The sequence below is a fragment of the Phyllostomus discolor genome, chromosome 6 (assembly GCF_004126475.2).
Source record: "Phyllostomus discolor isolate MPI-MPIP mPhyDis1 chromosome 6, mPhyDis1.pri.v3, whole genome shotgun sequence".
NCBI classification, from domain to species: domain Eukaryota; kingdom Metazoa; phylum Chordata; class Mammalia; order Chiroptera; family Phyllostomidae; genus Phyllostomus; species Phyllostomus discolor.
The window spans coordinates 131752296-131766766 of NC_040908.2; the positions used below are offsets into that span (position 1 = coordinate 131752296).

Below are 14471 nucleotides of genomic sequence, written 5' to 3' on the forward strand. Positions count from 1 at the left end.
GTAGAAGTCAGTACCTGCCTGATACATTTAGGAGCTGAAGAAGGCTGTGACCTTGGATGGAGGGATTTAGAACCCCTTCCTCGGAGAATGTCAGTCTGTTTTCCACTGAAGCACACGATGCCACTTGGATTTCTGGTGTCTGATAAAGGGAGGCAGGTTTACGCTGTGACCCCAGCACCCTCCGCAGCCAGACAGCTCCACGCCCCTCCGCCCCAGGCCTCCCCTCTGTCCTGGTCCTCAGGGTTCCCCACCTCGCTGAGACCAGACGCTGGGCAGCAGTGCCTTTGAAAAGCTGCCTTAGGACTCTGCTCGGTGCTTCTTTGTTGGTACCTTGATTCCCCTCCTCACTTGGGTCTCTGCACAATCTAATACACGTGTCTGCACAGATATTCGATGCTTAGTGTGCTTTGCAAATGAATAAACTCCATTTATCCAGAACGGTGAGGGAACAAGGTATTATAGTTATTTGGATAATCCGGTTAACTAAGAGTTTCCATAAGTGTTATGTTTTCCCAATTTTCACACAGTCAAATATGTTAACATGGAAACTCTGTTGAGACTATGTATAAATTTCATTTGATAATCTGGAAAACCAGTTCGAGTTTTATAGTAGTTTCAAGTTATTTTCTTTATTTGTTTGACTGTTATATATCCATACTCAATCCGGTGCTATTTAAGCTTTCTAACTGGTTTCTGGATAAATGAGAGCCTTGCATATTACGATTAGAAGGCATTTTTTATGTCTTTGATAGTCACATTCTCTTGGGTTTTTTTTTTTTCTTTTCAGGGAAAGCATGGACACAGACAAAGATGACCCTCATGGAAGGTACCACGAACCTAGTTATTTGAACTTCAGTGTCCTTATAGCCATTTCCTTACATAATTGCACATTCCGTTACTGGGTGCAGGTTCCACCCGTATCCCGGGTGGGGGATAAGCAAGGACGCTCTGAGCCTGTGGGCTCAAGGTCGTCTCCCTCCAGCCCCCAATTTGGCTAACAACCAGCATCATGTGTTTGTAGAGAGATAACGGGGTTAAAACAGGAAAATTAATTAAATAGGGAAGAAAGCAAAGATGTAAACTTTGCCATTAGTTATACTGTCCAGGGGATTGTGTTTTCATCTTTTGCTTTTTTATTTCCAGGTTAGAATACACAGAGCACCAAGGGAGGATCAAAAATGCAAGGTAAGGAGGGGCCCTCGCTCTGCGTGAACTGTCCCAGTCCTAGGGGCTCTGTGTGTCTGCGCCTGTCTAACAGTTCTTCTGACACTGCCACATCCGTAGCGAATAAAGAAGGGTGCAGCGGGCTGTGGCTTGGTGTGGCCTTCTGCCCCTCACTCTCCCAGGCTGTGCTTGCCCACATTCTTTGTTGTCTAAGCATGTGTCATCGGAAGAGGACTCTGGAGGGAGTGGAAAATCAGTCACGGCTAAGGATCCCCCAGTCTGCGGCGGGGTATTCCCTGCTGACTCCAGGGCCCCCAGAGGAGACCTGGCTCAGTGATCTGGCTCCTGGGCTGCACCTCGCCCTGCAGGGGCCCTTCTTGCTCTGAGAGTTGCAGCTGAAAGCCCGACAGGAGGGATGCCCTGCTCCGTTGAGCAGATTCTCTAACTTGATCCTTCCTTCCTCAACCACCCTTGCCAACCCCTTCCCACGTGGGTCCTCAGCCCTCCTGCTGTGGGGCTGTGTCAGGACACAGACCGAAGGGCTGCAGGCTTTGGCTGACCTGAGGCTTTAGCTTTCCTCTGGCAGACCTGCCTTGGCAGAGGCTTTCAGGGTTCTGTTGCTATGGCAGCGGCAGCAAACTATATTTCCCCTGTGGATGCACCTCTTCAGGGGGACAGTCACAAATGGCAGGTGCAAACCAGTCAGGAAGAGTGCGTGCTGGTGGAACCGGCAGGCTGCCTCAGTGGGCAGCAGCTCCCGGCAGGCAGGAACATGATGGTCTTTGGAGGAAGTTCCGGGGGCAGGTGTCGCACCTGCTGTGTCCATGTGGGGTCGTGTCTGAGCCAAGGATGGCACCGGTGGCTACCTGGCGACTCAGTCAGTGCGTCTCCTGCAGGCCACACAGCAGGCTCCTCGCAGAGCTCAGAGACAGCTCACGGGGGACCACGGGACTGTTCCAGATGTTTTGCTCTTTAAAACCTCCACCTCCCTTTTGTCTTCTGCCCCCACCTTAAAATTCAGCTTTACGGAGGCTGAGAGGAAAAGAAATGAGAAGTTAACAATACAGTTCTCTGAAAAGACAGTTTTTGTAACATTTCTCCTTAATTTTAAGGCTGAGGTAAGCCTTAAAAAAAAGTTTAAAAAGTAACTAACTAATACTGACCTGGCAGTGAAGCCACTGTTTGGGTGACTTTAATAGAAAAGTCTAGTTTAGAATAATCTGCAAATTCTAGATTTGCCTCTTCAGATGACTATTGAGAACAGGTGTAACTTATTTTTGCCATTGTTTCCTTGGTGCTGGGTTACATTTCATGGAATTTATTTTTCATATTGTTGTTCAGGGAAGCTCACAGTCAAATTGAAAAAAGGCGTCGGGACAAAATGAACAGTTTTATTGATGAATTGGCTTCCTTGGTACCAACGTGCAACGCTATGTCCCGGAAACTGGACAAACTTACCGTGCTCCGGATGGCCGTCCAGCACATGAAAACACTACGAGGTGAGATCCCAGGTGTTACTGTCCCTTCACACCCTTGCTCACAAACGTGTCACCCTTGCCTAGCATGTTCCTAAGTCCCTAAGGGCATTGTTTATGACTTGCAAATGTGTGGCCTTGAGTAATACGCCTGTAATTTTCAGCAATAGAGTCAATGCCAAATAAAGTGATTATTGAGCTTATGTGAGCGTCAAGACGCAGTTTTGCAGCCCTGTGCCCTCAGAGGGTAGAGGCCGTGTGCGTGTAATCAGACCACGTGCTTACCAGAGAGGACGCCGCTGATGTCCCGTCTTTCAGACGTGTGGGCCCAGACCCCACCCTCGCAGTGATAAACATCAGAAATGCAGGCACATTGCTCCAGACCAGGTTGGTGTCAGTGGCTAAGAGGAAGACCCGACCTGGCTCCGTGGAAGAGGCATCGCTGGTCTGCGCTCCTCGCTGCCTCCTTGTGGTCAGGAAGGAACACCGACAGGAGTCCTCCTGGAATTTCCCCAAGCTGGCGGGGGCCCTGTGAGGGAGGCGGTGTTTTTCTTCTGAGTGTGCCACGGTTGAGAAAACCGAGGCGGAGATGTGGAAGTGACTTATCCCAACCACAAGAGAAATCTGAGACATATCAGGCATTCTAGTGATTGCTGTTCCTGGAATTTTCCATAGCTCGTCTTGAACTATTTGAGGGAGTTGGAAAGTGGGTGCTCAGTCAGATCTCTGAGCTGTGTGGTAAGAGAGTTGCATCTTGTTATTTCCACAAAGCCACCAGAAATAAGAAGTAGCTGGTTTTGTCTGACTTTTGATCACTATTCAAAAATATAATTGTCGTATCCTCTGCTTGGAGAAGGCATTTAAAAATTCATGTTAGCTAAAACAGTAAGACTGAATTACTGTAAGACAATTTCCATTACACTGGAAGGACAAGAGTGGCAGGCCTTGCGTTGTCACAAACAGCAGGGGTGCAAACCCGTCATCTGTGACTTGCCAGTTGCTCTGAAAGTCACAGACGCGTTCTGTTCACCTCCTTCCCCGTGGCACTTTGGACTGTTATGAACCCGTTTCATGTTATTTCTTCACTCTTCTCCTAACCATTCTGCAGATTCCAAGTTGTCTACTGCTGGCATTTTTCTCTAATAAGTTAGTGTGCCTCTGAACGATGCCGGGTTGACAGCCGTTTAAACAGAGGTCTTGCAGTCTTGCTCCATTTCAGTCCCAGGAGCTAGAGTTGCATTTTCTGAAGCAATGCAATTCTCTGGGTTGCCGGGCTCATTTACCTCACCACTGATGAAGGGGAACTCACGCTGAATGCCTCCTGCGGCGCGTTTACTCAGGGCCTGGCAGAGTGGGTGATTGCCCAAGGACATGTACGGTGACGATCTCAGGGACTGCTGGCCTCTCTGCTTTGCATCTAGAGGAGCCCTCTCTCTTCAAGGCACATGTGTAACTTCCTTCTGTTTGCTCTCGGTGTCTCCCATAGTGACACAGGCAGGCCCGTGAAGTCTCCTGGGGGCAACAGTGTTCCCTTTTCAGTGGAATTCTCTCAGGCATTACAGGATTCTGTTCAGAACCAGGTCTCACCTTGTCTCAGTTAAGGAAAAAGAAGGCAAAGTGCCAGGCCCCGGTCGTGGGGGCTGGGCTGGAAGGGGTGAGGCAGTGGAGTGGGCTGAGGCAACATCCAAATATAAAGGGAGCCAACTCTTTCTCTTTTTCCCCCCAAGGTGCCACCAATCCATACACAGAAGCAAACTACAAACCAACCTTTCTGTCAGATGATGAATTGAAACACCTCATTCTCAGGGTATGTTGCAATTACGGGATTGTTTTACACAATATTTATTTTCACAAATGTCAGAGTTCGATACCGGCATGTGGGAATCTGATGTCTCAACGCTGAACTTCTCTTAGGCCCACTTCCTCTTTATCTTACTGTTTGGACAGGCCTCGCATTCCTTCCCGAGACCTTCTTCCTCCTCTTCTGCCCTTGCGTCAGCAAAAATTAGAGGTCTGTGCTCCTGTGATTTTAAATCAGAAAAGGCAGGATCTTGTTAAAAACAGGCAGTAGTTAAGAATCACACTCCTGCAGGAAGGTTTTAGAAAGGGACTGAAACTGAGAACAACTGAGAATTTCTCTGATTCTCACTTAACCACTAGCACAGAAACACCCACTGAGAATCTTTATACCAAACTCCCTTCAAAATAACAAAACTTCCAGGGACTTCATGATCCAGCGAGGAGAATAAATGGAAGAGGTGGTGCTTTCACCCGGTTGACTGCAGCTCTTCATTCCTTCCTCTTGCTGCCTCCACAGAGAGGCCGCTGGGGGCCGCCCGTGCAGCGCAGCCTCGCCGGGCTGGGTCTGCGCAGGGCTCCAAGGCACGTCCCGGGCGGAGTGAGATCCAACTGAAGGGAAAGAAATGGAATTCAGAAACATGTCCTCTTGCAAGAACTGTAAAAAGAAAAACAGAAAAGCGTAACTGGAAGGCCCCCCACAGCCTGGTTGACTTGCTGGCTAAGGCCCCTCCAGAATCTCGGCTCCCTTCTGTGAGCAGATGTCCGTCCGCAGAGCGGGCATTCGTTGGCGTCCGCGTGGACCTGCGTCCCGGCACCGTCCCATCCCAGCCCCGCTCCCCTCCCCCTCCTGCGGGCCCGTCTGCTCACTCCAGTGCTTTCTGCCCCTCTCCTCATGACCTGCTGTATTAATTGGAAAGCTTTCCACTGCAAGAAACAGAAGACATGATGAGCAATAGGATTTTTTTTATTTTTCATTTTTTAATTTAAAAAATTTTAATTAGTTTACACGAAGTATTATTTTGTATTAGTTTCAAGTGTATGGCATAGTGGTCAGCCAATCATATACTTTACTAAGTGTCCTCCCTGATATTTCCAGTGCCCAGCTGGCACTGGACCATTGATAGCTACTTACAAAATAGTCATGCGGATGTAAAGCATAGCACAGGAAACATAGTTGATAATGTTGTGATAAATCGAGGTTTGTTTCTCAAGTATGGCTGGTCCTGGGGTCGGCAGTGACGGGTCAGTGCAGTGCCCCAGTGAGGTCAGCAGGAGCCAGGCTTTTGGTCTTCGCACACAACCATGCTGGGCTAGCGGTGCAGCCGCTTCCTTGGTGTAGCGAGATGTCTGTGCCAGGGAAGATAGGGCAGGGCCGCTCCAGGCCAGTGGTCCTTTCCATCAGGAAAGGATGCACCCGCTTCCTGGAAGCCCAGCAGTAGACATCCGCTTGTGGAGAAGACTCGCCTGGTCTCCCCCCACGCAGGGCAGGTGGCAGAGCCGGGCTTATATTTCCCAGCTTCTGTAGCAGATGCAGGCAAGCAAGAGGGAGATGGGGTTCCAGCCTGGCCCCGGCAGCGTTTGCCACACACACTTTCCAGAGCCACATCCGTTTGCTGGATTTCCCCCCAGAAGTGGCTCTCATAGCCCCAAACAGAACTTCACCTGTGGTCTGCTTGGCCCCTCCCTTGCCACAGAAGCCACCTTGGTGCCACCTTTTGGGCAGCTGTAGTACTGCCCCTCCCCAACGCACTTCTACGTGACTTACTGTTAGGCCAGGTCTTTGCCAGCTTGGATAGATGCAGTTCATTTTTTTTCACTTCTTTTATCTCTGCCAAAACATATTCCTTGGATGGTCCCACATTCTAGCTTGTCATTAGCAATCCCTTGAGACTTCACGTGACTTGTAGATCTGCTAGGCATACCTTCTGTGTCTTTCATTTTTGTTCATTCCCTAATTCAGCAAACATTTTTTAGTACTTACTGTATAAGCGTGGCACTATTCTAGGAACATCCTAGCATGTTCCTAGCATGTTCACTGCTCAGCATGTTAGGGTGGGGCCAAGGCTTCCTAGCAAATTAGTGATGACCTGTTGGTTGCCACTCTTGGGGCACAGTTATTCGGACCTACCTCTGCCCTCACCTCTCCAGCCCCTTCCTAACAGATGTCCTTGCTCTCAGCAGCTGCAGCTGTAAGCTGTGTCTGCTGCGTCCCTAGAGAAACCAGCAGGCCCAGTGTCAGGGGCCTGTGACCTGTGCATTCACACAGGGCCCAGTGCTTGGTTCTAATGCTCTGCTGTCACCACCTTGAAAATCACAATTTTTCATGTAAGAGCCCCTGGATTTTCATTTTGTGCAGAACCTGTAAATTATGTAGCTGGTCTGGATTGCCACACTGGTACTGGTAATTTGATGTTTTTAAGAAAAAAATGTTTATAAATCGTTTTATATATATAAATATATGAAGAGCCTTTTATAGTGACAGGTGTTTAGTAATTTTCTTGTTGCTGCTTTTCTAACTAATTCCCTATAACACACTCACACTCAGTAGGGTATATAACAAGGATTTCAGTGCTGTTCAGGCTAAACACTCCATCTGAGACTCACCTTCCCTGCTCTTGTTTCACATACCACCAGGGTGGTCCGTCTTCCCTGAAGACCCTTTTCTTCCTTCTCCGGCTCGCTGCAGGGGTTGTGAAGTCCTGCCCAATCCCTTGCTGGTTCTGGGTACCCAGTTCCCAGGAATTTGCCTCAACAGCAGGCAAGGGCCGAACAGATTGGCAGCAGGAACTGTGCTTCTCCCTCTTCACCAATGCAAATCTGACTGATTGCGAGCTTTACTCAGTGCCGTTAGAAGATCTTTAGTGAACAGTGTGTCAGGCGCAGTCCACCCGATTGGCGTGTGGTGTCTAGATACTCCACTTCCCCGTAGTTTGAAAAGCAGGCAGACCGCCCAGACTCTGGATTATTTACAAACACCGTCCTCCCCAAGAGCTAGCCAGGCCCTGGTTTTCCGGTGCCCCCTAGTGCTCTGGTGTCCGCACTCCTCTGCTCTCTAGTTGTTCCCGCGGCCCCTGCCGCTTGCCCTGATGGCGTCCATCTGCCCAGTGAAGCAGGTCCGAGCGCCTGGGCCTGCCCTGCACTGACTGTGCTCACTGGCCTTGGGAGACCCTGGCTGGGTTCAACTCTACTTGGCTCGTGTCGTCTGTTCAGGCCTGTCTGTGCCCAGATGTCAGGGTGTCACAGTCACCTTCTTCCCAGGAACTTTCCTACCTCACCACTTCATCAATGAAAGGCCTCAAAATACTTCTCTTGTGGGATAGAAGATTGTCTGCAAGGCAAATGAGGAAGTTATTAATACCCTCGTTTCTGACAGAATGAGGCTTCCAGCAGATGGTGCTTAGAAAGTCGCTTCCCCCTCACTGTCATTCGTGCCCCTGGACCAGCTTCGAGGCCTAACTTAGGAAGGGTTTGCTCCTAGCCCCCGCCTCGCCGGGTAGCCCACCAGCTTCTCTCACGCCTTTTACCCCAGCACAGGTGCATGCACCATTCCTTAACCTTCTGGCACGTGAATTCATGTCCTAGTTCTTTGAATTAAATTATATCCCAAGGGTCTTTCTGTGGAAAAGAGAATGGAGTTTCTCTGCTTTTCCAAAGAGCAGACAGCACTAGTGAACAAAGCAAGATAGTGCCCCACTATGTATTGGAACTGCAGGAGCTGAGGAAAGAGTGAGTGCATGGCAGACTGGAGGGAGGTTCCCAGTCACTAGGACTCCCCCAGCAGGGGTCGAGTAGTTGTCCATCTGAAAAGCTGTGGCCAGGAATCACATACATGGAAACAAATACTAGAGCTTTGGCAGTTATCTGCTCAGTCTCGCTAACAAACACTGTTCTGTCTCTACATCTGTCTTTGTTTGGCACGTTAGATTTTTATTTGTATTTAAAGTAAAGAGTGCCCTGGCTGGGTGGCTCGGTGGATTGAGCACCTGCCTGCGAACCAAAGGGTCGCTGGTTCGATTCCCAGTCAGGGCACATGCCTGGGTTGCAGGCCAGGTCCCCAGTAGGGGGCGTGTGAGAGGCAACCACACACTGATATTTCTCTCCCTTTCTTTCTCCCTCCCTTCCCCTCTCTAAAAGTAAATAAATAAAATCTTAAAAATAATAATAAAAAATAAAGGGAAGAGGAGGTAAGAAGAATCTAAGGGGAAATTTTTGTTTTTCTTTTCTTACCTCACTTAGGAACAGCTTTGCCCTGGGTTAAAGGATAATATTTGGAAGTAGTAGCTTTCTACCCTGAGTACATTAGAATCACTGTGGGGCAAAAGTGGGGGGTAAAACAATACCAGTGATCCAGCCCTACCCAGATGGTCAGCATAAAACAAAACAAAACAAAAAAACACTGCTCCAGCCCTGGCTGGTGTGGCTCAGTAGATTGAGTGCTGGCCTGGGAACCAAGGGGTCACTGGTTCAATTCCCAGTCAGGGCACATGCCTAGGTTGCAGGCCAGGTCCCCAGCAGGAGGCAAACAAGAGACATTGATGTTTCTCTCCCTCTCTTTCTCCCTCCCTTCCCCTCTGTCTAAAAATAAATAAATAAAATCTTTAAAAAAAAAATACCACTGCTCCAAATGCTGAGAACCACTGTTCTAGTGCTCCCTGAAAATGGAGGTGTTCAAGATGGTGGCTGAGGTGTTGGAGAGGGGATTCTGACCTTACAGTTTTCTTCTCATCTCAGATGCTAGGATTGTACATAGAGTTGTTCAATCAGAGCAATAAAATAAGACTTCTCTGGACTTCAGTGCAAAAGAAATGTCTTAAGCTAAATTCTGCTCTGAAATAAAATTTACATAATTGGACTTTCCCCTGTAGTTAGCAGATCATAGATATAGGTACATAGATCTGCCTTGGGCAGAATCTTACTTTTCTCATACGGCATCTGTTGTAAGCTCCCTGTTCTCAGGACGCCCATGAAACCGCCGAGAGAGCAGTCCTGTGCTTTGGGTACTTAGAACCCCAGCCCTTGTTTGCTATCAGAGTGATTGCAGTCATGTTCCTTGAAGTGTGATAAATTGATTATCCATTTCTCCTGATTAGGCAGCAGATGGATTTTTGTTTGTCGTAGGATGTGACCGAGGGAAGATACTCTTTGTCTCAGAGTCTGTCTTCAAGATCCTCAACTACAGCCAGGTATTGCTCCCGCCGGTGGCGCAGCCACGCAGAGGCCACCCCCTGTCAGAGCAGTCACGTGCCCCAGTCACGCGTGCAGTGCGTCTGTTGTCTCCCACCAGTCCCTCCTCCAGAGAATTCTCTACGTGTTAACAGGGAAATAAACTTAGAAAAATCTTTTAATACATGTGTGCTCCATGTTTCTGCCATTGGAAAGGTTCGGCTCTGATCTCAGCAGCAGCTTTTTAACTTTTTTATGGCTGCAAAATCCATCCCCTACAACTATGGGGTAGGGGTGGGGAGAAAGGTAGGCAGGTATTGCAGTGCCAGAGAACAGGAGAGGTGGGGCGCCACCGTGATGCTGTGTTTGCAGTGACTACTAGCTCTGTGGAACTTCAACGTCCTCTATAAACCGATTGTAATGGTCCATGCCTCCTATGAATGTCATTAGGATCAAATAAGATAAACATTTACGAAAGCTTCCAGAGCACAGCTTTTCACCTGTTGTGTCCCTAGAGTTTTTATTCTGTGTCCATCCCCTCATTCATTCCTTCACTCATTGCATGCTGGTGGTTGCATGAACACTGTATAAGACAGAGGAATTAGAGTCAAAATAACACCTGTGTGCATTAGAATTCATGTAAATGTAATGTTTTCCGAGTGTTTTATTCATCTAGTCTTATAAGAAAGTTATAGAGGAAGTGTTTATTGTCTCTGCTAACAGGATAGGGTATGGAGGCTTAAAGGGGCTCAAAACAGAGCCCTTGCCGACAGTCCGCCCCCCTCGGAGTCTTGGAAGGGACTCCGCGGGCATCGGAATTGGAAAGGCACACCTAGAGCCGAAAGATCCTCGCCTCTGGGGAGCGTGAACTGTTTATTTAATCGAGCCCCTTCCCTCGTGTGCTATCACAAGCGAACTCCCGATGCCTCGTTCATTGTGTCCATATCTAGGCGAAGTGATTGCATGTGTGTACATGTGCATATATGGAGTGTTTGCAGTTGTCACACTTAAAAGACAAAATATAGGCAAAGCACTTAGATGATTTATGTTCTGCATGCTGTTGACTTGTCATTTTTGACGGTTTATCCCCATAGAATGATCTGATTGGTCAGAGCTTGTTTGACTACCTGCATCCTAAAGACATTGCCAAAGTCAAGGAGCAGCTCTCCTCGTCCGACACAGCACCCCGAGAGCGACTCATAGATGCAAAAAGTGAGTACAGAGAAGGCTGCTGCTTCCTCGGGACCCCGCTCAGACCTGAGCGCAGAGCGAAGACCGCAGACCGTGCACCGCGGTCTCAGCCTCTGGGTCCCTCCCTCTCTGCCCTTTACCGGGGCCACAGGTGCTGTCTTTGGCTAAGTGGAATCGTGTACATTCTTTTGTCTTTGTCTTTGTTTTGTTTTACACAGAGAAAAAAGACCTCAATGTCCAAATTCATTGAGAAGGAAAACAGCTACTTTGATTCTTTCCGATTTTTAGTCATTTTTTTTCAGAACCAGAAAATCCCCTGTTGTATGCTCCTAAGTTTAAAGGGCTCACACAAGTTTGATTTGTTTTCCCCGAAAAAGAAATAATCTCTGTTTATCTGGGGTGCACACTTGCAGCCTCACAAAAGTTAGAAAACTTAAAATATAGAGATGATGTTTCTTTGACAGAAGTGGTTCCTCATTGTATCAGCTTCCCTTCCTGACCTCCTTCTTGAAGCAGTGGACGCACTGTTCTCACTCTCCTAGCTTCCTGTCCTGACCCTCTCCTGGGCCTCCTGCATGCGGCCCCTGTCGGTCTCTTCTCCTTTAGTCCCTCGGGAGGCCGTGCACTACAACAGTTAGGAGTGTGGGCTCTGGAGTCAGATTGCTGGGCTCACTTCCTGACCTCACCAGTGACCAGCTGTGTGACCTTAAGCAAGTTACTTAACCACTATGTGCCTGAGCTTTCCTATGTGCAAAATAGTAGCTATTCCATTGGGTTATTGTGAGGATTAAACATGTTAATATACATAATGCATGTGGGACAGTTCCTGGCACATCTAAGCACAATGTCAAGGTTGGTATTCACCTTGGCCCAGTGCAGATGTGGCCTAACTAGTTTCCTGCTTCCAAGCTCCCATTGTAATTCCTGGAGGGAAATACCAGCAAAGGAATCTCCTTTAAACCATGCTTGTCATTAAGGCACTCTTCTTCCTAAAAGTACAATGCAGTTCCTGGTACTTGTTGTCCGTTATAGTCTGGCCCTTGCAACAGTTAGTGACCTAAGGAGAAAAAGATAAATGGTGGTTGGTCCCTACCTGTAAAGCCCTTAGCGTGTAGCCCTGGAGACCAGGAGACAGACAGCTCCCTGCATAATAGGTGCAGCCATAGAGAACGAATGATTCATTCTCATGGGGGCACAGGGAGAGGCCTCACCAAGTAGGCAACAGCCGAGGTGGGTTTGAAAAGATGCATTGATGTTTGCCAGGTGAGGAAGAGAGGAAACCAGCTGAGGAAATGATCTGTGGGTGGGAGCACAGGTGTGGTCGCTGCAGAGTGGCCCCCGCCATGTGGCCTGTTTGGTGCTATTGGAACAAAACATGCAGGGGAGGGGGCAGCTGGAATATGGAGACCTTTTTGTCCATGGAGACACAGTGAGGGCTCTGAGCCAGGTGGGACAGGCCCAGATTGGCACTCTGGGCAAGACCCCTGAGGTGGCAGCGTGGGAGGCAGGCTGCAGGGGGAGGCCCAGGAGGAGCCCTGGACAACAGCCTGTGCCCTGACAGTTGCCGTCGGGTGGGCAGTGGGGTGTGCCCCCAGACGTGCGCTACTGTGACAAGCTGCTGGTGTGTCCATCAGGGTCACGGCCAGTGCTCGTCCTCCATGGACGCCGATTCAGTTGGTTCCACCAGCACAGTCCAGTGTAGACATAATGCCAACCTCAAACAGGAGCCACGTTTGCAATTTAAAATCTCTGGTAGCCACATTAAGAACAGTAAAAATAAGCGTAAAACTAATTTTGGTACTATATTTTATTTAACCGAATAAATCCAGAATGAAATCTTTTACTTTTTCTCGTACTAAGTCTTTGGAATCCTGTGAGTGTTCACACCGTGCACTCCAGTCAGAATAACTGCATTTCAGGCGTCCAGCGGCTGCCTGTAGTGAGTGGCTCCTGAACTGGACAGCACAGACCCAAAATGCGGCCCAGGGCCTGGGCTGAGAGCTTAAGGGTGTTCTGCTCCATCCTTTCCATTTCGGTATCTACAGCCTGCTCGTTGTCCTTCCAGGCCCCGCCCAAGTCCTTCCTCCTCTGGAAAACACAGGTGGTTTCTGCCGTTTGTTTGGCACGAATCACACATCGCCCCACGTTGCTTTTACTTTTTTCGTGGTGAACTTCCATTTCCCCTTCTCAGCCATGAACTCCGCTGCACAGGAGCCCTGAGCTTATTTCCTTCTGTCCCTCGGGGCACGCAGGCCACTCTCCCAGTGGCTTCATTCTCTGTGATCTGGAAACTCATCCAGGCAACACACCTCTCCCTGCTGTGTCCTTTAAGGCCTAGACTGAGGAGAAATGTTATTCTCACGTCATTGTTAGGAAAGAAGAGGCTCTCTTCAAGGTCACACTCCCCGACCCGACAGACGTTACCCTCAGTTTATCACATTTTGTGTATTGATTTGCAGCTGGACTTCCAGTTAAAACAGATATAACCCCTGGGCCATCTCGGTTATGTTCTGGAGCACGACGTTCTTTCTTCTGTAGGATGAAGTGTAACAGGCCTTCAGTAAAGGTTGAAGACAAGGATTTCCCCTCCACCTGCTCAAAGAAAAAAGGTAACCATTTCACAGATCTGTAAAAGCACATTACAGGGAGGCTTGCCTGCTGCACTGGCGCCCTCAGCAGGGTGTTGGCCAGTGTGTGCCAGCTGGCCAGAGCGGCAGCTTCCGGAACCGCAGCCAGGACCCCGCTACCTGCCAATCCACCCGATTCCCCCCCCACCCCCACTGACAACGTAGGGCAGTCGGGAGCAGGGAATGTTGGGAAGCCTGATGTGTTGCCATGATGACCGAGATTTGTGGGAAGGCTTCCTCTCTTTAAATTGTCTGTGATTGGTCGGGAAAGAACACTACCATCCACTGTTCTGTCTCCTGAGCAACCCACCAATCCATCAAAATTACTTTTGCTAAATTCACCAATGACCTCTGTGCTAAATGCAATGGTCACTTTTCATTTTTCCTTCCATCTTCCTCTTCTCTAGAATTCTGGGAAACTGCATACTCCTCATCTCTCCCATCTTCGGTTGCTCCGGGCTCTCTTCCTGGTTCCTTTCACTGGCCCCTCTTCTGTCCCGGGCTGCCTTCTCTTTTTCTATCTCCTCTCCCTCCATAGGTGGCACCGTGTACTCCTTTAGCTTTCAACGCCATTTATATTTCAGTAACATCCAAGTTTATATTTCTAGCCCTTTTGAATTCCAGACCCATAAATTAACTGCTTATTAAATCTACCCACTTAGATATCTCAAGGGCATCTCAAACATGGTAAATGTAAAAGCAACCACCTGATCTTCTCTTTGCTATAAGTAAATGGCAGCAGAAACAAATAACAAACCAAAACGTAATCCGACACCCATTGAATTGCACATACTAGAAGTCTGTGAGGCACCCTCACCCCGCTTCACCCCCCACCCCCAGTCGTGAAATCTTGCCACAGAAGTTATGTGTTTATCCACCTCCATGTTTATCACTATCATTGGACCACGGCTATGCTCAGCTCTCCCCCAGTCTTTGCAAAGTAGGCAAATGCTCCTCACATTTGCCATCTCTCCACACAGCAGCCGGAATGATCTTTTTAAACGCTTATCTTTTTATCAGTTCCCTATTTGAGACCCTTGGATAGTTCCTA

At 48.6% G+C, this 14471-nt stretch overlaps 1 protein-coding gene across 9 annotated transcripts in view; it reads left to right on the forward strand.

The window, feature by feature from the left end:
- ARNTL (aryl hydrocarbon receptor nuclear translocator like) overlaps nt 1-14471 on the forward strand; it is a 109226-nt gene that overhangs the window by 77914 nt on the left and 16841 nt on the right. For 8 of the 9 annotated variants that reach the window (XM_036029056.1, XM_028514341.2, XM_036029059.1 and 5 more), the window contains 7 exons: nt 788-826; nt 1144-1185; nt 2506-2663; nt 4367-4446; nt 9530-9622; nt 10697-10814; nt 13253-13402. In XM_036029056.1, coding sequence (XP_035884949.1) covers nt 788-826; nt 1144-1185; nt 2506-2663; nt 4367-4446; nt 9530-9622; nt 10697-10814; nt 13253-13402 — 680 coding nt within the window. Of the gene's footprint in view, nt 1-787; nt 827-1143; nt 1186-2505; nt 2664-4366; nt 4447-9529; nt 9623-10694; nt 10815-13252; nt 13403-14471 lie in introns of those variants that run through there. The other variant, XM_036029061.1, reaches the window with a different exon arrangement.